General features: G+C 40.5%; 3 protein-coding genes across 19 annotated transcripts in view; all 3 read left to right on the forward strand.

Annotated features, from left to right (window-relative positions):
* The window catches only part of neo1a (neogenin 1a), a 175182-nt gene extending 164233 nt beyond the window's left edge, over positions 1 to 10949 (forward strand). For 5 of the 12 annotated variants that reach the window (XM_077563980.1, XM_077563981.1, XM_077563982.1 and 2 more), the window contains 7 exons: positions 106 to 241; positions 630 to 874; positions 2596 to 2688; positions 2903 to 3070; positions 7713 to 8000; positions 8234 to 8370; positions 10144 to 10949. In XM_077563980.1, coding sequence (XP_077420106.1) covers positions 106 to 241; positions 630 to 874; positions 2596 to 2688; positions 2903 to 3070; positions 7713 to 8000; positions 8234 to 8370; positions 10144 to 10296 — 1220 coding nt within the window. In that variant the 3' untranslated portion in view covers positions 10297 to 10949. Of the gene's footprint in view, positions 1 to 105; positions 242 to 629; positions 875 to 2595; positions 2689 to 2902; positions 3071 to 7712; positions 8001 to 8233; positions 8371 to 10009 lie in introns of all 12 variants that reach the window. The other 7 variants (XM_077563983.1, XM_077563990.1, XM_077563991.1 and 4 more) reach the window with 5 other exon arrangements.
* A 1759-nt stretch (positions 10950 to 12708) lies between these two features.
* LOC144050725 (sorting nexin-1-like) lies at positions 12709 to 22953 on the forward strand. 2 transcript variants are annotated; one of them, XM_077564268.1, is made up of 17 exons: positions 12709 to 12924; positions 13227 to 13259; positions 13337 to 13727; positions 14975 to 15110; positions 17950 to 18077; positions 18207 to 18273; positions 18371 to 18414; positions 18496 to 18637; positions 19637 to 19715; positions 19844 to 19919; positions 19996 to 20109; positions 20202 to 20295; positions 20423 to 20628; positions 21324 to 21467; positions 21614 to 21694; positions 21791 to 21862; positions 21954 to 22953. In XM_077564268.1, the coding sequence occupies exons 2-17, from the start codon at positions 13243 to 13245 to the stop codon at positions 22002 to 22004; spliced, it is 1842 nt and encodes a 613-aa protein (XP_077420394.1). In that variant the 5' UTR covers positions 12709 to 12924; positions 13227 to 13242; the 3' UTR covers positions 22005 to 22953. The 2 variants fall into 2 exon arrangements, with proteins under 2 accessions (XP_077420394.1, XP_077420395.1); XM_077564269.1 differs by lacking the exons at positions 12709 to 12924; positions 13227 to 13259; positions 13337 to 13727 and adding an exon at positions 14396 to 14564.
* Positions 22954 to 24197: 1244 nt separating this feature from the next.
* The window catches only part of csnk1g1 (casein kinase 1, gamma 1), a 39725-nt gene continuing 38452 nt past the window's right edge, over positions 24198 to 25470 (forward strand). For 4 of the 5 annotated variants that reach the window (XM_077563338.1, XM_077563340.1, XM_077563341.1 and 1 more), the window contains exon 1: positions 24198 to 24445. The gene's annotated coding sequence lies outside the window, so the exon portion shown is untranslated. Of the gene's footprint in view, positions 24450 to 25470 lie in introns of all 5 variants that reach the window. The other variant, XM_077563339.1, reaches the window with a different exon arrangement.

The raw sequence follows: 25470 nt of genomic DNA on the forward strand, positions 1-25470 counted from the left end.
ATCAAGCAAATGTAGTCAAATGCCCATCCATTGTCATGGTAGATATAACATGAACTGTGTTTACGGTTTCCGTGTTAAGTGGTCTATAAGTGATCTTTTTTGAAGGCAAATCCGGGATGGGAAGCAGTGAAAATCACATCCTCGTCATCGTCATCATCATCTCAGTGGGAGCATTCACCATCATTGTGGTGGTTGTGGGGGCCTTCCTGTGTACACGCCGCACCACGTCACACCAAAAAAAGTAAGCAAAAGCCACCACGCATCAACTTTTTATCCTTTTTTTTGTTCATAAGCTCTTAAATCTTTGAATTATGAGTTGACCGCTTCTCCCTGCTGATGTCTGGCTCAGCCTCTTACCAATTTTAGTCCCCATGAGGCAACAAGGATTGGATTTACAGAAGGTCTGTTACTTCCATCAAGGTTTCCTGTCGTAATTCTCAAGCAATCATTGTAAAAAAAAAAGATGTGTAATGTAGCCGATGTTGTGGTTGTTGAAGCTCAAATCAGCACACACTTTTAGTATGTCTGTTCTCTGCTGTTTGTAACATCCAACTGATCACATTACAAGGGCGACAGATACGTTCATGGTCTGATGGTCTTCTCCATGACTCTGCCTTGACGTCACACAGGAAGCGGGCGGCCTCCAAGTCGTCCAACGGCTCGCACAAATACAAGGGCAACGCCAAGGACCTGAAACCGCCCGATCTTTGGATCCACCATGAGCGGCTGGAGCTCAAACCAATGGACAAGTCGCCGGAGCCCAACCCGGTCATGACCGAAACGCCCATCCCCCGCACCTCCCAAGACATTACTCCAGTTGACGGCGGCATGGACAGCAACCCCCACCTGCAGCAGAGGCGAAATTCCTACCGTGGTCAGTCTGTGGGGAGAAAAGCAGTTAAATGAATGTTATGGGCACACAATGAGACTCTGGCTTTTGAGTTAAGACAGTAGCTGGTGGCTAAACTATTGTTTAGATGCCATTTTGTTTTTTTTGGTTTTGTTTTATACTTCTTTTTTTTTAACTCGTTCACTGCCATTGACGGCTATAGACGTCAAAAATTCATTTGAACTATTTCTATTAGTTTAAAAAATGTTTCCACTTTTGCTAACAAGAGTATGAAAACCTAGAATTGTTTTTACTGTACATTCAGAACAGATATACAATTTGTGATTAATCGTTAGTTTACTAGTGAAGTCGTGATTAATTACAATTAAAAAAATTGAATCCCCTGACGCCCCTAATTAAAAAAAAAATAATTTAAAATGAGGGACGTCAGACGATTAAAATTTGTAATCATAATTAATCGCATGATTTCAATAGTTGACCCACGATTAATCACAAATTTGATATCTGTTATACATTTTTTCTAGGTTTTGAAATGAAATTTAAAAAAAAAAAGTTACACTAATAGAAATATATCACATGAATCTTTGATGTCTATAGTCGTCAATGGCAGTGAATGAGTTAAGCAGCAAAGCTGTTTCCGTTTTTTATGGTACTAGCATAGTTGGGGAAAAAAATACAGAACCACTATTTATTTATTTAGGTTGCGCCGCGCCATGCTCGACATTCCGGAGGACCGAAAACATTTCCTTTTACACACCTTCAATTGGTGGTAGCTGAAAATAGACTAAACTTTGCTAGACGAGCTAAAAGCAGGTCTAAATTGTGGCGCAGGGGGTGTAACGCGAGTTTAGTGAATTTAATCATGGTGCAGGCAGTTAGTGAGCTGGGGGGTTTCCTCTTCTTCTAGCTGTTAATTATGCTGCATCCCCTCTAGTGCTGCCGTCCATATGGCGCAACGTGGTACTACAACTGAAGGTCCCTGGTTACTTTAAAAACCTATATAGTTCATTGTTATACAGTTGGGGTGTAAACAGTGAAACGTGATTAAAAAGGTGATTCACGGTACTAATTTCCACTAGTTTTGCCCCTTTTGCAGTACACGTTATCTATATCGGGGCCTCGCCGTTGTCCTGACCGTGCAGGTACAATTTCCTGTCCCTGCCCTGCCAATGTTCAGGTGTTGTAAACACTGCTGGTCAATCATTCGTCATGCAGATTTGTAATTTGTCAGTTGAGGATAACAAAAATAAATAAATAACCACACTTGCTAGTTGCTAACATTAGCTTCCCTTTTTGCTGGGCCTTAGCTCTAAAGTTGCAGTAATTTCCTCTCAACTAAAATGTGTCTCATTACTGTGGCCACAAATTATCAAAGTAAATGCAGCGGCTTCTCCTCCATTGTTGTTAGTGTGTCTAGTTCCATCTCTTGCCTTCAATTAGTGCCTGGTTTACACAGTTGCAAGTCATATTTTTCTGGATGTCTGCGCTCACTGTGTGCCATTTTAAATTTGTTTTATCCTTTTTTGATTGTCTTGCCAGTCATGCATGCTTTTCATACACATCATGTTCACACTATCTTGCATCAAAAAGTGTTCAGTTAATCAAATGACTATCTCACAATATATTTTTACAATTAGGAGTGGGGGGGGGCATTTAAAAGGTCCCCTGGTTTAAAATGGATTGATCTTTAAAAAGGGCAGAGTAGCAGCTCTCTCTGATGGGCTGGTTTCCACCATACTTTTTAGGCCATGAATCAGAGGACAACATGTCGACCCTTGCAGGCCGGCGGGGGATGAGGCCTAAAATGATGATGCCTTTTGATTCACAACCACCTCAGCGTAAGTGTGTGTAACCATCGGTGTGTCTGATGAGTGAGCTTGTCATTGTTTACAGCGAGTGAAAATGTGGGCGCAGCACGATGCCGTGATTAATTTATTGTTGATGATTTTGTTCTTGACAGAGTATGAAAGTGTGTGTTTGTGTATGTACCTCCACCTCCTTCATCATCAGCCCTCTCTCATGCTAAACCTCCATGTCCATTTGAATCCACAGCTGTAATTAGCGCTCATCCCATCCATTCCCTCGATAACCATCAGCACCATTATCACATGGGCAGCCTGGCGTCGCCCACGCGCAGCTACCTCTACCACCAAGGCAGCGGGCACCCCCGCCCGCATGCCTGCAGCCCCATCTCCCATCTAGACAGGGTGGACTCCACAGGTGAGACACTGCCCCATGCTGGTCAGTGGAGGAATTACAAGATAGGACAAAACAGTCATGTCATGTTTCCATTTTCATATACAGTATTTATCTTATATAATTCCATTGTTCTCTGCTTCACCTGTTTTACTGGTTTCTACCACGGACATCATTCAATGAAGTCTGCCATCAAAGTTACAATTAAATGTGCTTCGACTTGTAGCAGCAGCTGTTGCTGCACAACATGAGCGGTTTTTAGAGTGGAGATGATTTGGACCAAGGGAAGTGACGGTAGTGGGGAACAACATATGGCCACTTTTGAGCAGCCAGATGTGCATTTTTGTAGCTGCTTTTTATTTATTTATTTATTTAGTTCAGCTTCTTTCTCTCTTTTTTAATCGGTTCAAAAAGTAACAATTCTGACATTCATTGAAAATAGAATATGTAAAATACACATAATCAGTTATTTACAGGGCTGCTGCTTTTAGCAGAAATTGTGGCAAATATAAATGCCAATTTAATTAGCTAACATGTCGCTGCAAGGCTGCATCCTGTGAAATTGATATCAGATGATTTGTAATTTGTATTGATATTGTAAAGGACAGAAATGTACACCAAAACTGCACTTCTGTTTTTGTTTTGGAAATTGTACCCTGTTTATAACTACTACACTACTTACAGAAAGTTAGGCATGCATTTGACTTTTATCTAACATTTTTGATGAACATTTGTGTAGTGTTTTAGTACATTTTGCACCACATGCTTTTCTCTGGCTTTGATCCATGAATTAATTTCCAAGAATCTCGATTTCTAGCCTTTGTGCGACTCTTGCACAGGGTTCCCGCGGGGTCTAACAGTCTTAAAAAGTCTAAAAATTCAGAAACGTAAATTTTAGACCTTGCATTTCTGTAAAAACACCCATATTTTCATCCCAGGTCTGAAATTTAATTTACCCAAGTATTAAATTATTATATCCCCTCCGTCCATTCTGAGAACTGTCTGTGGAAAAGAAAAAAAAAATCCCTTTTGCGTTGTTTCTCCTGTCTGCGTGCGGGAAACGTCCACACTAAAAGCAAAGGGGTACTTTTGAGGGGGTGCGTTTGTATTGTAGTCAATATAGTTCGGGCGGGCGGTTAGTTCGTGGCGGTTAGCATAGCATCTAGCTTGTTGCATTCGGGTCTCGGCAGATAAAACCCTTCGATCGCCGCTAATAAAAAGTTTTAATCGGGTGGGGGTCGCCGTCTGTGTCTGTAGCGGACATTGAGTTTGATGATCTGTGCAGCATTCTCAGCAATTAGTCAGGTATTTGTCTTTATTCATTTTATTAACAACTTTGATTCGAAGTTAGCACATGACGCTATCCCTTTGCGGCTCTCTTTTTTGGCGGTCTATGTAGTACGTCATTATGTGGGTGCAACATAGTGTGCCACCAAGTGTTCAGACGGAGACACTACAGTTTGTGTGGAAACCGGTTAAATGAGAGCTACTTTAGGCACGCTGTTGCATTGAATTTGAATTATTTGTACTTGCCTTGGAAAAAAACTTGTACAACTGCATATTTTGAATGTGACTTTTATGGCCACGAGATATTTTACTTTTATTTATGTATTTAGTTTTTAAAATTACTTTTATTGTGTATTGTACAGGGTGTCTGACCACGGGTAAAAAAATATAAATGGCCCTAGAAATTTGATCAATAAATGAGAAAATCAACACTTTAATGTATAATATACAATGTTTTACTAATTGTCAATTATTTTATCTCTTATTAGGAATCTTTACTTATTTATTTCTCTCATTATTACAGCTATCTTTTTTTTTTTTGTCTTTTGTTTTGCCAAGTGGTGTCATGCTTGCAATGATGAAGTGACGAGTTCTGGTGTTGTGCTGTGTTGTCGTCATCCTCAAAAACGGAATGTTTGTTCAATCATTGACATTGCATTATCAAAGAAAGCAGGCGATTTTCAGCACTCAAGATTGGTGAATCATTTGTACAATAAAAAAATGATGATGAATAGTAACGATTTGAAAAATGTTAAATTGACCCAATTCTGATGTGAGTTATTGGCCCAAGGCTAGCGATATACAGGGCTAGTGCTGGGTCTGGCATGGCCACCACCCGAAAAGGCGTAACATAGAACCCTGCATTAGCTAAAGCATTATAGCACAGTGTCGGCCACTTGATTTTAATGTTGAAACTTTTTTTTTTTTCTGAGAGGAGTTTTGCCGTAGTGGAAGTGGCTGCGATAAGTAAAGCAAAGCAAAGCCTCTTTCTCCGGTGTGTGCAAATGAAGCACCCGTGTACACTCCGACAGTGAAACGCTTGTGAGTAAAGCGAGGCGAAACACTCCCTTCACTTTTAGTGTGAATGTAGCATTATAATTAGGTGGCTCGGTGTGTCCATTATCGCATACCGCACCTTTCAAGTTTTTGTTTCCACCGAGTTTTCCGGCTGGTTGGAAGAGGTAGCAGGTGATAGGAACTCGGCTGAGTCTGCAAAAAAAAATACAAAATAAAGTTGGGGACTTCACACGCGAAACCCAGAAAGCACCAGCTTGCTATGACTTGAAGTTGGTCTAAAAATGTTCTCTGCTGATGCTGATGACATTCCGTGTCACTCTATTGTCAGCTTATGGACAACTTCCTGTTTAAAGTTTCGCAACAAGCGAGGTCCTGTTTATCAATTGTCGACTTGGACACATGATGCCAATATGTGAACAGCATAATGAAGAGGACTCTTATAAATCAATTAGAACTGAACAACAAAATGTATTGTTCAATTTATGGCAAGGATATTTTAGTTAACAAAAACTAACGTGATAACTAAAGCTAAAATAAATTTAAAAAAAAAACATTTTCGTTAACGAAATAAAATAAAAACGAAAATGCTTTTTAAAAAAACAAAACTAACTATAATTAGAGCGAAAATGTCCTTAATTTTAGTCTTTGGTAATTACTGTAATACATGAGCATTTGGGATTGACTTTTAATGTGTTTTTAAGTAGATTTATTTTGATATTAACCAGGATCAAGAGGTTTGACAGTGTGTTACTCAGAAGTGATGTCATCTAGCAGCAGCCAATAGAAAAACACGTTCAAATGACGCCGTTCCCTCCTAGCCGACAATTTTGCATGTTTGGCTTTTGGCTCCATGACTCGGCCCGCCTGCTTTTTCATTTAACTCAGCCGAAATGCACCGCCTGGTAAGAAATGCGTTACTTTTTTAAGTTTACCATGGTGTTTATTTTAAATATTGCACACAAGTGATACACTGTTTTTTTTTAAACAAAAACTAATACTGAAACTAAAACTAAACCAAAACGAAGCTATTTTAAAAAAAGAAAATAAAAACTAACAGAACCGCCGTGAAAACTAATTGAAGCTAACTAAATTTAAAAAACAAAACTCAAAACGAAAAAAAAACTAACTAGAATGAAGAATTCTAAAACTATAATAACCCTGATTCATGGATGAAATGCTTTGAATTGCTATGAAGCTCTTTTTTCGAGTACTGAGCATTTTAAAAGATTAGAGAAGGTCAAATTATGTTCATTTGTTAAGCTTGGCTTCATCCTGAAATTTAAAACTGCTTTATGTAACAATTTGCCCCAAAATGCCTTTACAATAGCCTTTTTATTGGACTATTAATGACTGAAATTTCTAATTGTGAAGCTGAAGCATTCCCACATATGTTATTGTGATCTTTATTCTCCACACTTTTTTGCCGTCAAACTCCCACGTAATACTTCCTATTTACACCGTTCAACTTGCTTCAAAAATTCTCGCCTCACGGATTATATATCGTCTGATTCCACATTACTTACAGTTTTCAAAACATCAACTTTTCCCCATTCTTTTTCAATGGTCCCGCTTTCCACGCCCACTTCCATAAAGACAACTGATCATCATTACCAGTTGTCTGATACTGCTCGGTGGAGCAGTTGGTAAAGTTGGTTAAAAAAAAAGTCTCGTAACCAGGCGGTTGCAGGTTCGAATCCCACATTGCAAACATATCCATGGCCGTTATGCTAAGTGATATCATGTTTAACGGCTGACAATTTCTCTGAAGATTGCGGCTCAAGTTTATTCTTTTGGCATTTAACTACAATTAAAAATGTGTAATTTTCACAGAATTTATCTTTCAATTTACTTCATAAGCATTCAAATCTTAGCATTCAACAAATAGCATTCAGCTTTTAAGCAATCCCACCCAATTTCTGCAGAAATTGCACTTTGTCTATTTAGTAGATTGACATCCTAACTGTTCACAATGTTCACTCCTGCAATAGTTTTCAGACTAGATTTGAGTTTGAATTTCCCGCCCTCTCTTTGCGCATGTGGCACCATGTGCGCATTGCGTTTATGAAAAAGGGAGAGTGCAGTTTCATTTTTCGGTCACAGGTGGCAGTAGAGATTAAAAATGTCAATTTTCTGCGATCTGCAATTTTAACTTGAAAGCCAAATATGATGAGCTTTTTGCTACCTTATCACATGACTGTAGGTCAGTGCTTCTCAATTATTCTGTGTTAGGCGATGGGCCAATAAAAACCATGCAGTGTGCCAGACTTTGGACACCCCTGAACATGTTTAAATTCTGAACGTAGGCAATGATGAGAGGAGAAAAAGTGCTTCCTCATGGGTGTCTTCCTGTCCTGTCCTCCAGAGTCGGTGAGGAACACGCCTTGTTCGGAGCCTCTTCCCCCAGCCGCCTCGTCCTCGCAGGCCTCCTGCCCCTCTGAGATCTTGGCGGACCCCGAGGGCAGCTACCACGGCTCCACCACCACTGAGGAGGAGTCGTGCTACACCAGCAACCTGCCGCCCCTGCGCTCGGCCCACCCGCACGCCCACGCTCACCCTCTGAAGAGCTTCGCCGTGCCTGCCATCCCAGCTACCAGTCACCCTTGCTTTGAATCTCCTGCGCTGCCCAGCACGCCCCTGCTAGCTCAGACTGGTGAGCAACACCTGCTGGTCTTCTCATAGTGTCTTGTCATGCAAACGCCGCAACGAGAGTCGAACCCAGAACCTCAGAGCTTTGAGGCAGGCATGATAGCCAATAGGTTAAAGCAAACTTTCTTTTTTCTTTTTTTTTTAAGTCACTGCATCCAGTAGATACTGACCTTGAGCAAGTTTTTTCTGAACTTGGTGCTGAAGAATTCTCCTCTTTGGTGTCTTCATCTGATTCAGGGCCCCCCACACACCCCCATGTTGTTAAAACAGCCTCCATTGGGACTCTCGGAAGGACTCGAACGCCAATGATAGTCAACGTGCCCAACGCCCCCGACGTCCCAGAGACCAGCAAGATGCTGGAGGATGTAGACAGCGTGAGTATTGTGGCGACCTGTAAAGCCCTTTTCATACTGCACTTGCTCATTGTGAAGAAGTCGGTTTCCAGCGTGACCATATTTGGAAGAGCTGACGTAGTGGCCTACCAAGAATTAAAAACTGAGGTCTTTCTGCAGTTCGACTGCACCTCAACAAGATATATTATACGTTGTTACAAAAGAAAATCCTGACTTTGCTCATTTTAAGGAAAACATGAGCAGCAGAGAAAAATAAATGACTTGGCAGGTACCTGGAGACGGACATTGTTTTTCATTTTAAAGACAGAAAGGGTTTCTTTACATTTACAGAACCTCACAACTTTGAAGCAGACATGCTAATAGTGCTGCTACTATCCAATATTTTTTAGAAACGATTAACTCACTTCACTCCCAGCCATTTTCACTGAAGCAACCCTCTTCGCTCCCGGCGATTTTTATTGGATTTTGACTGATTTTACAAGGTCCACAGAACATTGTGTTCTATTGCTATAAAAACATGGAACCTACCAAAAGAAAGATTCGAGTCTCTTCTTTCAATGAGAGGAGAAAAAGTACATTTGTATCTGGTCCCGTTTTGCAGCAATTAGCATTAGAATATATTTAAGTTTCATCATTATTCACAAATCCGGTTAAAAACACTGAAGAAAAGAATTTGTTGCAACATGGCCCTGGTTGATCTCTTATTCTCTGCTGTCCCCTGCTGGCAGTTTTTTGTAATCACTACCATTGCTTTTAGCCACCTCTTGAAGTCAGAGGCTGCATCAAAGCTTTCTGTATGCTCTAGTCTATCATAAAATAAAACATTAAAAAAAAGTTTTTGGGACCATGGCACTATTTGAAATATAACATTTTTGGGAACAAATGAGTTAATCTATTGATTATACACTCAATTAATCGATTAATTGGATCCAGTTTACTTTTGGATTAATGTGTATTGCAAACTAATTACTAGTAAAGGTAAACAAACCCTTTCTGTCTTTCAAAAGAAAAACAATGACTGAATTAGAAGACAACAATTTTAACCAGGAACCTGGATAGTTTAATCATGCAGTTATTTGTAAAAAATAAAAAATAAAAAAAAATTTAAAAGTCCCCCAAATACAACACAAAATCACTCCACCTGCCCCTCCCCAATGGGAGGCGCTTGTTTGACATCATGCACAGCAACATTCCATTCCGTGGTCTCTGCCGCTCACCACATAAGCAATGAATGTGTTTGACCTGCTAAGTGCAGTGTGAAAAGGGCCTACCACTGCAGACAGCTCTCATGCTGCTTAAAACAGAATTGTTGTAAATGACCAAACATGGATGTGCTAAAAATGTAACTTTCACACTTTCCTTCCGAATCCATGTCAGGTTTTCTTTGGGCACTGGATTGTATAACTAGCACCAGATGTACTTTGATTTTAACCACGTTTTCTGTTTCTTCTTTCTCTCTTTATTCTTCTTTAACGTCATTCTCACCCTCTGTTGGCTGTACTTTTTGAATCCATTTACTTTTTCTTTTTCTTTTTTTTTTTTAAATGGCTGATTAACACAAAACCCACAATTGGAATGTCTTTCTGCTTCTTTGCTTCTGCTGCTTTGCTTTGCTTTCATCTGCTGTCCCTTTCTGTTCATGTCACTTCCAACGCTGCAGTCCCATTGACCCATCATCCCCCCCTCCCCCCAGCTCGCCTCACCCCACCCATTTGACTCCCCCATGTCCTTTGTGAAAGGTCCCTGACTGACCCTCTCCTCTTCTCCCCCCCCCGCCCCCTTCCCCTCCTCCAGGTGCTTGCCTCCCTGCCCCCCTGCCCCTCCCCCGCCCCTCGCAGTAACCCTGTTCCTCTCCCTCAGAGCTACGAACCAGACGAGCTGACCGAGGAGATGGCCCACTTGGAGGGTCTCATGAAGGACCTCAACGCCATCACTACAGCACCATGAGCATCCACACACGCACACACACACGCACACACACACACACACATACACATGTTACTCACTATACAGATAAACCATTCATACAGGAGGAAAGTAAATTAAAAAACAACATAAACCTTTGGGAGCAAGTGGCTCATGGACACAAAATGACTTCTGTGCCCCCCAGAAAAAAAACTTCGTCCTACAAAGAAAGAAAAAAAAACAACTTCTAGGAACTTTTTCCGGCTCACCTTTCCCAGTCTCAGGAAGGAGATGAGATGGCCATTGGTGTGAAACGCTTCATGTTTTTATGAAGAAGCATTCTCGGAGACAATGAACTCGGTCAAACGATTGTGATCTTACTTCCTCGGCAAAAATACAAACATGTTTTGTTTGTTTGTTGGGTGCCACATGACGATGCACGTCTTTGTCGAAAAGTCCAACAACATGCTGGTGTTGATGTTGGTCCACGCGATCTCTGTGTTTCTTTGGTGCATTTTGTGTATCTATTGGGCCGTTTTTGGTGAAGTGAACTTTTGAAATCCGCCTTCGTTACAAGCCAACGTTATTCCGACATATAGTCATTTATGTTTGTATCCCCTCGTACCATGATTTTGTATTGCTTTCTACCTTATTGTATTCTTCATTTTTTACATACATATCCTTATAAACATGTACATATGTTGTTTTTATTTTTATTTCGAAACTGCCTCATTCTTTGATTTGGGATGAAAGCGTCACAAAGGAGTTGTAACATTTTGCAAGTTTTCTTTCCAGCGGGGTCTCCCTTCTAAAAGCCTTACCGCCGTGTTTGCAGGTTAGAAGGTAAAGGTGACTCGGACTCAGGGTGCTGCCCCCAAGCCCCTTCCCTCCCTGGCACACACACTTACATTGCAGTCAAACAATCGCCTACAACAGACCAGTTGTCTTTTTTACAAAACGTGTGTGTGCGTGCGTGCGTGCGTGTTGACTACTTCCTGGTGGCCCCACAAGAGCAACATTGTGATTCTATTACACCTCACATATTTTGGCCTTTAGAATGGAACTCCCACTGAGTTTATGCTCATCTTCATTTATGTATGAAGACAACAATAACAAAAAGCCTGATGTCAAGTCTAGTTTCCCATCATCCTGTTACCCAAAGAAATTCATGGTAGTCATTTACGATCTCAACTTTTGTGATGTTTCTCACAAATATCCATCATCGTGAATGTCATTATTAATGGAAGAGATTTTAACAATGGATACAAACTTTTTTTTTGTTGTGTGGGGGGGTGGGGGGTATGATTGAAAACAACAAAGAGTGACATTAAAAAAAAGAACAAGAAAAAAGGGCCGGACTCCATTTGGGAAATAACCTATTAAGTTGTTAACAATTGAACCTGTATTGCACTTTTTCACGGTTTTTGGAAAGTAAATTTCTTACATATCTTGTGTTTTAAATATCAAATGCTGTTTGTGTAATGTAGTGTCCTATAGGTAAAGCAGCAGGCAGCTGGTCTTGTTTTTTTGTTAATTTTTTTTCCCCATTGTTGTTTGTTTTTCTTGCTCCAGAGATGATATGAATTTGAGCGGCCGAGTGTTAACTTTTCAGCTCATGATGAGGAATTATGTTGTTGTTTGTTCGTGTACAGAGCTTTCTTTGCTTTCTGTAGGAAAACTGAAAATCAATGGCTTTTTAAGAAAACGATGAAAAACATGCCTGGGGGGGAAAAAAAGGTGTTTGTTTGTTTGTTTTTTTATTATTGGTGTATACAAACTATTATGAATACTAACAAAATAAATGTTTCACTTGTTTTATTTCATCACAAATACCCAAGATGGCCAAGCAGGCAACAACTTGTGTACAAGTGTAGCACTGGCCATACCATTAGGTACACTTTCACAGTAGAATTGGTTTGCAGTCAAGGTGAAAATAATAATAATAAATGATGACAATTCTGAGTGCTTACGACTGACAGGAACCATTGAAAATAGTACTTTCAATTTAAAAAGTATTTATTCTGATTTCTGAAGTAATGATTCCTTCTCGATTGACTAAAATCTGGACCAGTTAGCAAGCAACATGTGTAGGCTATATACTGGTTCATGGCATTTTCTACTACCCAGTAGAAGAGTATTTAATTGTTCTTCTTGTAAAAACATAAGTAACAAAATTTTGTTGCAATTAAGTGATATTGGATGATATGGGCTAGATGCCACGGACTTCCGGGTTTCACGCATCAGCGTCGTTTCCGGCCTCTGATGGCTGCATTCCAACACTCGCACCCCCACCCCTGCGCCCCCCAACGCGCGGTAGGTAAATTATTCGGACAACTGAGACCGACATACTACACGCTCGCAACGGAAACAAAGCGGGTGTGTGAAAACCAGGAAGTCGGAAGTCCCGCCTTCTCCGTGGCGTATGCCCCATTCTTTGGCACGCCTGATGTTCTCTCAAGGCATGCTAATGTGCCGCAGGCTAGCGCTGTTTCATTGCTTTAGTGTGCAGGTGCACAACAATGTTTCTGACACGATAGTGTGGGCTCTGTCTGGTCAGACAATTTGGAGTTCAAATGAGTGAGCAGTCGAGGAAAAGTGGTCTTCCATGCATGTTCAGTGATTCAACTTGTAAGTGCCTTTGGATGTCATAACAGCTGCTGCTGGCGTCAGGTAAATGAAAAGCTCATTATATGAATGTTAGATGTGGAGAAGTGAGTATGAATTATTTATTTTTTTGTTGTACTTTCAGATTGTTATTAATATAAAGTTGAAGGATACAACAATCCGATAATATTCTTCATCACCTAATACAGCATTTTAATTCAATGACCCTATAGGTGAAACTATTTTGTGTGTTCCCATGGGATAGCACAATTTCACTTACATAAGTCTGTAATCTGTACATGTAGACATTTTGAAAATGCTACGACACTGATACCACTTAACCAACCTGACCTATACCTTCCAATTAGGAGCCATGTCAGCGGCATGGAGCTACTTAAAAGGTAAGCAAAGATGACAACAGTTAGTTGACTGCAAATTATGCTTTGCAAAATGGATAACGAACTCCGGGTGGCAATAGAGATGGCCATTACACATGCTGCAGTGGCAGGCTGCTTCTTGAGCCTCATCGCACACGCCTTGGAGATGTGGCGGAGGCGGCCAAGTGGGCAATGTGTGGTGGCGTGGCACATCCGCATCCATGCTCGGCCAAACCATCCTCTACCCCAGAAGTGGGCATCGAGGGCCGAAGTCCTGCAGGTTTTGCATGTTGCCCTTCTCCAACACAGCTGATATATGATCAGCTCATCAGGAAGCTCTGCATAAACCTGATAACGATCCTGTTGATTGGAATCAGCTTGTGTTGGAAGCGAGAAACTTCCAAAACCTGCAGGACTGTGGCCCTCGAGGACCGAGATTGCCCACCTCTGCTCTACCCTGTGGGTTTCCTGATTGATTACAGTCTACATACAGTAAGTAGACACGCTGGGAACGGGTCATTTAATTAATGTTTTCTTCGATTTCTCCGCAGTTACTTTGATAATTGGCAATATTAGAGCTCATGAAACTCTTCATTAAAAAGAACTTGCCCCACACTTTAAAAAACTGCCATTTTCAAGAAAGTTTGTTTTTGATCAATATTTGATAACAACAAAACAGTTTCATCACAGCTGACGAACAGTTACAAAAAAAATCATTATTTAGTTTCTTGCTACAAGCACTTTGTTTTTGCATTAGGTTAGTGGATATTGTATATACATGCATTGATAAATGTATTATAAAATATGTTTAAAATACATATATTTTAGCATAGCATTTTTGTCATGAATCTGGACAGGAAGTGTGTGGCCCCGGAGTAGCACTGATGAAAAATTGTGACCCCTCCATCATTTAAGTTGCAAAATTTGTTGAACAGCAAACCAAAAACTCATTTCGTGCATTTGTTCCACCTAAAACTCTAACTCACTCAAAATTTCAATATTATTCAAGTACTGTGTTCGTCCTGCATATTATTCCACACCCATGTCTCCTATCTAGTGGCATATTCACCCATAATAATAATAATAATAGTAATAATAATAATAATAATAATAATGTGTCATTATGACCAGCAGAAGGCGCTCCAACCACTTGTCACGTTCCTCTCGCCTTCCTCGTCTGTGACGTCATCGACACTCACAGCAAGGAAAATGGCGTCCGACTCGTCTCGTAATCCTCCTCCTTTCCCTGCAAACGACGAGCCAGGAGAAGGATTGTCTAACTTGGCAGATGGAGATAGCGACGAGGGAGAAGATATTTTTGTTAGCAATGTAAATTCGCGTGTGCTTTTCTATCCGTAATCCCCAGTCATTAAATTAATAACTGAATGGTGCTGTCTTGGCTAGCTGGAAGTCAGCCTCTTGCTCAACTGACTTGTCTCATTTTTGGTATCCAAAATAATGTATCTGCTAGCTTGCCGTGTGTGGTAATTGTGGGCTAACTTCTAGTTATAAGACGCTGTAAATGTAATCACAAATCCAAGCCAGGAGCGAATCATCAACTGATGTTCACCTGTGACAGCCTCAAATGAACTTTGCATACGTGGGCTCCAACTCTTTCAACTTTGACATTGATGTTTTGAATTGGCTTTGCTTCACTGCCAGAAACCCTTCTTAATTCCACTTTTCGACAGCTTCGGTTCCGAATGTCTTTCTTTGCTTGGCGTCACGTTTTTGTGCAGAGTAAGTCCGTGAGTCGTGGAGTGTCTCAGCCCGACCGAGGAGGCGAGCTCCCCGCCGGTGCCGGTGATGCGAGCAGCCGCACCAGCACCCAGTCCAACGGAGTCCACTCGGACGAGGACAACGATCTGTTTGCCGGTAAGACCTTCGTAAGGAAGCGGGTGGTACTTGTGATTTTAATTGTCTTGTGAAAAGGTAGCAAAACACAAAAAAGTACATTACAGATAGACTTAAAGGGACATTTCACGAAACATGACCGTTACGATGCTTACGCAGTTACATTATGTAAGTATGCTACTTTGTCTTTACATAGCACTTCACAGAGAGGACTCACATAGAGCTTTCCGTAGTTGGAAATACAGTCCTACGCACAAACATTTCAGAAAAGGGATGGAACAGTGAAGTGCAGTGAGATTTGTGACTGATGAGACACCAATACTGCTCTGTAGTCCAATATAAAAATATGAACCCAAAATAGAAGATTATCCTATCATTTTGATTGTATTTAATAGTACTTGATAAAAGGTAAACTTTTTTTTAAGAATGTTTTCCCCTTTGTAGTTAATATGTTATGTATAACATGTAATGTACTTTCTTGCCGCCACTGTGCACTTTCAGTCGCCTTTCTGGCCAATCAGAAAGACGAAAGCTGTCCAATATAGGTCTAATTTGTTGGCCTCATAACAAAACGTCCAGCGTCACGTGTGGCCTTCGAGTCTCGCTAGCCTTCAACTTTGGCCTTCGTTTCCATGGAGACTGGTCCTGAGCGAAGGCTGCTTCATAGCACATTTTCATTGCCTACATCGCTTTGTTCTTTTTCTCTGCCACTCTTTTTTTGCTGACTCGTGCGTGAACGGCAATAACATTGGAGTATGTTGGCTGCTGATTGGTTGTTTGTGAAGATTCACGAATGAGTGGCAGACTGTGCATTTGGACACGCGTATGAGCTGAGCTCAATTTAATTGAAGGCATGTCCAAATTTGCCACGGTTTAATGTGCTCCACGGGGCTGACAGCCCCCTCGCAAAGTATTGGAACAGCAAAGTCAATTATTTTGGTTTTGTTGTGTACTAAAGACATTTGGGTTTCAGATCAAAAGATGAATATGACACAAAAGTTCAGAATCTAGATGGTGTTTAAAAAAAAAACTCAAGATAGAGAACAACTTTTGCAATAACTGCATCAAGCATGTAATTTTAAAATGATTTTTGTTTCTCGGGGTGTCTCCCCTCCTTTTATTTTTTTAGGAGGTATAAAATGCATGCTCTATTGGGTGACGGTCCTTTGATTGACTTGGTCAGTCAAAGACAGGGGTGGCCAAGTTCGGTCCTCGAGAGCCACTATCCAGCCTGTTTTCCATGTTTCTCTCCACTAAGACACCTGATTCATGATCAGGATCATTATCAGGCTTCTGCAAAGCTTGATGATGAGTGGTTTATTAGATTCAGCTGGAGGGAGACATGGAAAACAGGCTGGATAGGGGCTCTCGAGGATTCATGATGCCAGCAGGAGAATGAATTCTGAAGTCCACAAAACCAATTTTGTCTGGCAATTTACAGACAAATGCATCCAAACTAATCAGGAGATTAGTTACTTATGTTTTTACGAGAACTACCCTCCCCCCCAAAAATCAAGTTGTGCGCGCTGATTCCCCCATCAATAGACAACAAAGACTATCCCGGGCGGAATTTTCTCTGTCCGTCCGTAACCACCGGGGTTTAGAAAGTTTCCTGGGGGGAAGCCTGTTATTATTTCCAATTTGAAATTAATGCATTCCAAATTTTCAGAATTGCATTCTTCTACATTGCAACGTCGATTTGACATTAATTGTCCTAAGGCTTAAAACAGGAAATCCACACCTCTGTGATGAAATTTATATTTCAAGCCGACCCTAATTGCAGTAGTTATTTACATAATTGGTTGAATTGCTTCCACTGCAACAAAAAAATAAAGCATATTCAAACAGAGTCGCTAAAAAAAATTCTTGAAATGCACCAGCCAGTTGAATGAAAACAGATGAACTCCACCCTTCTGATTCTTGTTGAGTAATATGAACATGTCAGCACGTGAAAAGATCCTACCAAAATGCAGGTGTATGGAAGTACAAATTTGACAGTCAGCAAAGTGATTACATTCACTGTTCAGTGTCTACCAGTCTTGCTATGGTGCAGATGAAGTCAGTAGTGCTATATTTTCCATAAACCTCATTTTTTTTGTTATTCATCTGTTCATTATCACAGTCTCTCTCTGGTTAACCTGCATAGCTAAGGAGTTCCAATGCAAGTATTTGGCCTTAAGAAAAATGGTAATGCTAAGTTTTGACTGCCCGGGTGGTGTTAATTTTATCCCAATTAGGGCTTTTGTTTACATCAATAATTCATAATTATTATTTTTTACTATTCGAAATAAGGACCTGGAGAAAAAAAGCTGAATTTAGGCATTTTGTTTTAACATATAACATTTAATAACCTTTAATAATCGGTAACACAACTATGAAAAAATTAAACAAACTGGTCAGTATAAATATTTTATTTTTAATTGATTTTATTAAAGATACAATTAAAAATAATGAAAGGTGATTACTGGTAGTGAAACTAAGTGTCAATGAATGTTCACTTTTTTTGTGACGGGACGAAGCAGAATCGTGTGCACCTAACTTTTGTGACGTAATATCTGGTCAAAACGTGCGACGTGTATCCGGTCTTGTTAGTGTTTATTCGCAAAACCTGTTTCCATAGCCAAAATTCGCATTTTCCTTTTTTCGATACGCTTCAATATCCACCCCTTCTAAATGTAAAAACATCTTCTTTTTTTTTCAAATTTTGGGCATTTCCATTCAGTTTTAGTTTCACATTTCTTGAAAATTCAAATAAAAGTGGGTGGATGGAAACCCAACTATTTTTGCCGTTTGTTCAAAGAAGGAATCACGTGTGTGTTTTTGGACAACACCTTTTGTATGATTCCCTTTCTTTGTGCAGACGCCCAACTCGGCACAGACAAATCTGGCAGCTCTGCCCAAAAAGAACTCTGCAGCTCTTCTGGCTCACGTCCCATCTCCTCGTTTTCTACGAGCACTGCCGCCATGCCAGCCACCTCCTTGGAACAGGTACAGGCCTCAGCCCTGCAGGATAGTGGACACTATTAATTGCCCACATGCCTTCCCAATGCGTCTCCACACTTATAACTGCAAATGTAATTTGAGAGCTGGAAAGTGATGTGCTGTCACCAATTGCAGCTGGAGGAGGAAGAGGACAATGATACCTTTGATATGGATGTGGCTGTCACCAACCCTGAGAAAGTCGGTCAGTGTCTTTGACGTCTCTGCATGCCTATTTCTGCGTGTGAAATGGTGAATTATCAGCAAATCTTTGTTTTTCTGCATCCATTTTGTTCTCCCAGGTGATGGCATGAATGCATATGTGGCCTACAGAGTCTCCACGAGGGTTTGTAGTCCTGCATGAGTACATTTGTGGCTCGTAGTGTGTGTTAAGTCTTGATCGACGTATCCTCATGTGGCCCGCCAGACCTCCATGCCCATGTTTAAAAATAAGACCTTCTCTGTGAGGAGACGCTTCAGTGACTTCCTGGGACTTTATGAGAAGCTGTCAGTCAAACAGTCGCTTCATGGATGCATCATCCCACTGCCGCCAGAGAAAAGTGTTGTAGGTGGGTCCCACAGAATACTTGCTGATTATGTTGAAATGTGTATTAATCACATCGCTGTTAGTTCTTCTTTCTTGTGCTAGTTCTTAAAACGATTCAACATGTTTGCCCATAGTGTAGAAAGGATTAAATCAAGGTGTTTGCTTTTTATTGGGCAAGTCAAGTCAAAAATGTGTTTGCGAAATGTGAATTAGGGCGCGGCCATTTTGGCACAGTTGACGACCAATCACGGTTTACCTGTCCTTTGGGGTTGTTCATTAGCTGATTCCTTTGGCACTATGATGTTATTTTCAGCTAGTGGCAAAATGGCTGTCCCCCCGAAATGGATTTAAAAAAAAACAGCGCTGCTTAATTTGTATTTCCACATACACAATCTTAATCAGAATGTTGTGTTTAGGCTAGTGTGCTTACATGGAACATATAATTGTAAATATCATTTTTGACCTGGCTTCCCTCTTAACTCATTCACTCCCAACCATTGTTTTATTGGATTTTGACTGATTTTGCATGGCCCGCAGAATATTGTTTGATTGCTATAAAAACATGGAACCCACCAAAACAAAGATTAGAGTCTTTGTCAGGAAAAACGTTTATTTGTATCTGTTTCCGTTTTGCAGCAATTAGCATTAGAATATAGCTAAGTTTCATCATTATTCAAAAACTTTTTGAAAACAATGGGGAAAAGAGCTTGTGGCAAAATTCCCTGTCCGATCTCTTATACTCTGCTGCCACCTGCTGGCCTTTTTTTTTTTTTTGAATAACTACCATTGTTTTAAGCAACCTCTTCAGGTCAGAAGCTGCATCAAAGCCATCATGTTCTAGCATTAAAAAACGGCTAAATACGTCTTTGGAAGTGAAGGACAAAGTATTAAAAAAACTTTTTTATACATTTTTGGGTTTGAATGAGTTAAACCCAGCTATTAGCCCAGAGCAGCTTATGTAAACAAAATGAATGATGTGATTAGCCATGTTCCATACATTGAGTGAGAATTCCATTGACAGGAATGACCAAAGTGAAAGTGGGGATGGACGATCCATCATCAGTGGAATTTGTGGAGAGACGGAGAGCCGCGCTGGAGAGGCAAGAAACGGCCACACACACTATTTTTATTTATTAGTATTTGTATATTTGTATACAGTATTGGTTGTGGTGTGTGTGCTCTCAAGACCTTGTTAGTTGTTTCACACCAGTGTATTCTCTTTTTGCAGGTATCTGCAGAGAGTTGTGACTCACCCATTGCTGATACAAGATCCTGATGTGCGAGAATTTTTAGAAAAAGAAGATGTGAGAATTGTTTGACAGTCGCTATTTTTCTTTTGGAATGATGGACCTTGAATCAAAATGGCGAATGTGTTTGCAGTTACCCAGAGCATCAAACACACAGACGCTGAGTGGAGCCGGCTTTCTGAAAATGATCAATAAGGCGTCGGAAGCTGTCAACAAGATGACCATCAAGATGAATGAATCTGATACTGTAAGGGCATGTAGATGTAATGTAATTGGTCAAATATACACATATACTGTACATGGTACATTTTGGTTCAGAGACTTGTTCCTTCTTTTCAGTGGTTTGAGGACAAGTTGCAGGAGGTGGAGAATGAGGAGCAGCAGTTAAGGAAGCTCCATGCTGTGGTGGACTCGTTGGTCAATCACAGGAAGGGTGAGCCACATCTGCATTTTTTGTCGGGAATTCATCAAAAGGGTCAACAGAGTTGACTTGTTTTTTTAAAAGATGTTCCACATAAGTCTTGTGAGAATGACACCATGTTGTCACCCACCACCACCAGAGCTATGCGGAAACACGGCAGTATTTGCCAAAAGTATGGCCATGCTAGGGAACTCTGAAGACAACACGGCTCTGTCCCGAGCCCTGTCCCAGCTGGCAGAGGTCGAGGACAAGATGGAGCAGCTGCACCATGAGCAAGCTTCCAGTGACTTCTTCATCTTCGCCGAGGTGCTGGCGGACTACATCCGTTTGCTGGGTGCTGTGCGGGTAAGACAACTGCGCAATCCATCAGTACTTTGCTTTGGATTCAGGAAGCATATCCAAAACTAATTTATAAGGTTCGAAGATAACTCAATTAGTCAAGTATTGAAAATGAAGTGCGTTTTTTTCCCCCAACATTTGTCACAGAATTTGATGCTGTCACTATCAATTATTGTTAGAATTGATTCTATAATCTATTGAGTATCCCCAAAAAATACTGTTTATGAATCAATTATTGTTGTTCTTTTAGTATTTTTAGTGATAAAAACCAACAAAACATCAGTTCAGCAATATCAATGAGAGGAATTGAGGCTATGCTCACCAACCATTTTGAAATTAATTCAGTCACTGGTTTGTTCATAATTTCCCAAAGTCAAAAGTACATGTTTGCAAATGTCTTATTTTGATTCAATACTAAAGATAATTAGTCTCCTCTGATGAAGGACTATAGAAATCAGAGTAATTACTGTTGAGGTACTGAAATTGGAGGATTTGGACAATTTCAATGTAAACAATTGCTCTAAACAATTACTCAATTATTAAAATAGTTGCTGATGAATTTGATAATTGATTACTTGTTGATTGATTAATTGTGACTGCTTTAAAAGAGTTTTTAAAACCTGTTCCTGGTTTTCATACAAGTCAGTATATGCGAGGCATTTGGCGTCGCCTTTTGTCAAGCACTCGCCTTATTTCCCCAGGGCTGCTTTGCCCAGCGTATGCGGGCGTGGCAGCGATGGCAGGAGGCTTCCAGCGCACTCCAGAAGAAGAGAGAGCTGGAGGCCAAGCTGCTGTGGGCCAACAAGCCGGACAAACTGCAGCAGGCCAAGGAGGAGATCACTGAGGTGCAAACGCGCAAATAGTGTCATCATGCATTCGCTTGGCAACTTTGCACAATTGTTTTCTTAAGTGGACAGGACATGCACATCTTGCTTGATTGTGTTCATATCACATGCAGTGAGTTGATAGTATGTTGTTGGTGTGTGCGCAGTGGGAGGCCAAAGTGACTCAGTACGAGAGAGATTTTGACCGAATTGGCATGACGGTGCGCAAGGAGGTTCTCAGGTTTGAGGTAAGTGACTGCGTCATGGACCTCAAAATTGAAATTGCATTATTTTGCTGTAGCAAAAAAAACAAAACATGAACATTTCTACACTTTGAATTTTAGAAAGAAAAAACCAAGGACTGGAAGACACAGATTGTCAAATATTTGGAGTCAATGCTTCAGTCTCAGCAAAGGGTAATAACATCAGTCATTAGTGTTGACTTTGGTGTAGTTGGCAGTTGCGTATTTACATCTTGTCATTCTTCTCATCCTATTTCTGTTTCAGCTTATCAAGTTTTGGGAAGCTTTCCTTCCCGAAGCCAAGGCAATAGCTTAATGAACGAGGATGGACACTTTTTACACGCCATCTGCCTTTTCTGACCACTTGACCTCTTCCACGAAGTGAGAGGACCATTTTGAAACACGAAGACGACTTCCATCCGTTTGCGCCTGTCTTCTGTATTCGCAAATCTTGTACAGTTATTTGATATTGATGTGCTGCGTAAATACTTGTTTGTATTCCCAACTTTAAAATGCAATGAATGAGATTCAGGAAAGGTTAGCCAGGCCATAGTATTTGTAAAAAAAATAAAAATAAATAAATTTAAAGAAGTCTCATGAAGGGGAGGCATGTACAATGTATTTGTTACTGGTTGAATCCGTGTAAATGTTTCCACTGAGGTACCGACCTAGTAACACTGTTGTTTATAGTTTACATTTAAGGTCAAATGTATGAGACATTCCAGCTTATTCATGGATGGCTGTCAAGTAGTTTTGGTGCAATTTAAACATTGTGTGGGTAGGAAAGGATAGGAAATCTTTTTGATTAATATGTCACTATTATTGACAGGGATTGTAACTAAAATTCCAAACGCAATGTTATTGCATATTACATATGAGAGCATTTAAATGTTACAATAATAACAGGGTGACAAGCTTGTCAGAGTAGTTACAGTGAGAGAATTGGCAAGTTTGTAAGGAACTTCAACTTGGTTGGTATTATGATGAAGTCAAGATCTTGATATCAATCATCAAATATGCAATCTGTACAATGAATCTTCCAACCGCCATTGATTGATATTAGTCAGAAAACGTTTTTTGGTCAAAACATGGTATCATTACTTTAAAGTTAGACTGACTGATTGTTTTTGCAACTTTGTCTGTTCATTTTTTCATATTTCCATAAGAATGTGCTTTACTTTTGTAACCACTTTGTATTAGCGCACGTTTTCTTGGAAATGTTATACAGGTGGTTGATTCGAAAAATAAAACTTTTGGTTACGTTTTGTGCGCTGTAGAATTTTTTTTTATTGTCTAATTCTCACGGTGGATGATTTTTAAAATTGTAGGTAGGTATACTTTGTATGTCAAGTAGGTCCAAGCATCAAACGTTTACTGCGCATTTTAGCTAACCAGTAAACAACAGACAAGCTAATAAACTAGTTATTATATTTATCCATTTTCTTATGCTTATTTGGGGTCAGGTCACAAGGGCAGCAACCTAAACAGAGAAGACCAGACATTCCTCTCTCCAGCCACTTCATCTAGGTCTTCCAAGTGGATCCTGCCTAGAGAGACAGGGACTAAGCAAAGTCGAATGTTACGCCACCTTTCCTTAACCTTTGTTGGAATACGTCATGGGGTCAAGGAGAGATGAAGGAAACGGGAAAGGATGGCACTATGAACATTTCATAAGAATTTGGCTCCACTTTTCTTAATCAACATCACGTGATGGCGAGTATTGCTGACAAATCTCCAGCTTGTCGATTTAACTGCAAAATATTTGCTTAATGATAAAATTAAATATATTTGAAACTCATTCACTTATTCCACCTATGTATAGTGTTAACAAGGTATAAGAAATTTAAAAATATATATGTATAAAAATCTACAAAAGCTTCAAAACAATCACCCCAATATTTTTGGATTTGTTATTTATGATTAATAATGACAAGTTATTTCATAAAAGATATATTTTCTTATCCATTGTCCTGTTGTGTTTTTGGGTGCTCCATGGCTTCTTGCCTGGGGCAAGGGGTCTAGAAACGCCCCTACTATATGATATCAAAAGGTAACAGGTCAGGGAGTGTTGCTTTAAATGCCCAGTGAACACCTTTGGTAAATAGACAGTACCGTACTGTCTATTTCAGACCACCCTTTAAAATTCTGTGATTTGATATAGGCTACAAGCCTGAGTAATGTGTTTTCTGAATTCGGGTTATATTGTGATGACCCTATTTGATTTGCGTGGCGATATTAGCCACGTGACCTCGAAAAGTAGGCGCAAAGTGGTTTACAGTTTAGTTTTTGAACAAAATAAGATAAGCCTGCCACGTGAGTTGAACGTTAACGTCGGAGCGACTCATTTTGTCACGCCTCCTCCACCTCCACTCACTGCCATTAATAACATACAGTTGTCATTTATTAAACAGCCACAATAAATCCGTGTTATGGAGGAAGGTACAGGATGCTACAGCTTTTACACCTTGCTCTCCAAGTAAATGAACCCGTCTCCGTGTGACCTGGAAGTGTGCGTGTGGAAGCGGGCGGTGCCGTTTTTCTACATCCGGTGTGTTCGAACCTCACACCAGCCAGCAGCCAGCGAAGGCGGACTACTGAAGAATAATGGAGAGGGCTCCCACTCCGTCGCTAACATGAAATATCACAACCAACAAGTAACACCGAGAGCCTCGAGTCTAGACTCGCTCTAACATTGCGAGTCGAGCAGCAACACACCTACGGCGCGTGCCCTTTTCATCTGGATATATCGTCACCAAGGTGAGCCTGTTGTGTTCGCGGTCAGACGCAAATCCGCAATTTGTGAGGGCTTCTTGCTTGTTCGCTCAAATTTTCATAGCTGACGGGGCTAATTTCCTTGTTGTGCTCGGTCCAGCTGTCACTCAGCCATCAGTGCATGTTCGCGAAGGCGTTTACGACAAGCGGCGACTGATGTTTATTCGATTCTTATCTTTCACAAACCGCGTCTGTAATACTATGAACACGCGCTTTAGAAATTGTACTAATTCAGTGTTTCCCCACATTTCTACTTTTGAAATAAATTAGCCCAGACGGTGTGGCTGGCTAATGTGGCTAACGTTAGCTTTGCGGCAGGTTTGTCAGGTTTTCTGCTGGCGAGCTAACTTGGCTAACGGTGTGTTCGTCCACTAATCGATGATGACCAGCACTGTAGGCAGAGGTTGGATGGCGACTTGCTTTGTTCAGGAAACATCGTCCCGTTTCCTTGTTTTGAACAGTGTTCAGACCTAGTCCTAGTCTCGTTACTGCTCAGTTTCAGATGAACCCTCGCAGCTTCAACAAAGCCCTACATTTCAAGTATTGTTTCGGCTCGACCGAACGATGCAAAGGCAGGGTAGCACATCGTTTCATTCGATCATACCAGGGCCTCTCCTCAGTGCCTTTTGGCAGAGTTGAAATTAATTCATTTTGTTCATGAAAATGCATACGTTAATTAACAACTCACCTTCCAGTCACACTTTACAAATCCATACTCATCATTAATAACGCAGTGATGCCCAAACTTATTTAAGAAAAAAACCCATCATGGTTTACAATCACATTTATGGTATTTGTTGTGTTCTTCATGAAATGTGAGCTCACCCAGAGCAAAACTTCCTTTTCAATTTCTGCCTGGTCGTACTGAAAGTGTTAGCTGACGTTCTCACAGCAGGAGTGTGGACTATTGGCAAGGCCCCCTCACAGGCTGCTCTTTCCACTGAAGGTTAAATCACTCCAATCACAGCCTTTATTTCTCCGATTCAATGAAAAGATGCCAACAGATTATT

Source organism: Vanacampus margaritifer, chromosome 4 (genome assembly GCF_051991255.1).
Source record: "Vanacampus margaritifer isolate UIUO_Vmar chromosome 4, RoL_Vmar_1.0, whole genome shotgun sequence".
NCBI classification, from domain to species: domain Eukaryota; kingdom Metazoa; phylum Chordata; class Actinopteri; order Syngnathiformes; family Syngnathidae; genus Vanacampus; species Vanacampus margaritifer.

Coding starts and splice junctions, on each gene's coding strand:
- LOC144050725 (XM_077564268.1), top strand. Junction 19,716..19,843: donor CGGAGAGCCGCGCTGGAGAG/GCAAGAAACGGC, acceptor CTCTTTTTGCAG/GTATCTGCAGAGAGTTGTGA. Junction 20,296..20,422: donor GTTGGTCAATCACAGGAAGG/GTGAGCCACATC, acceptor CACCACCACCAG/AGCTATGCGGAAACACGGCA.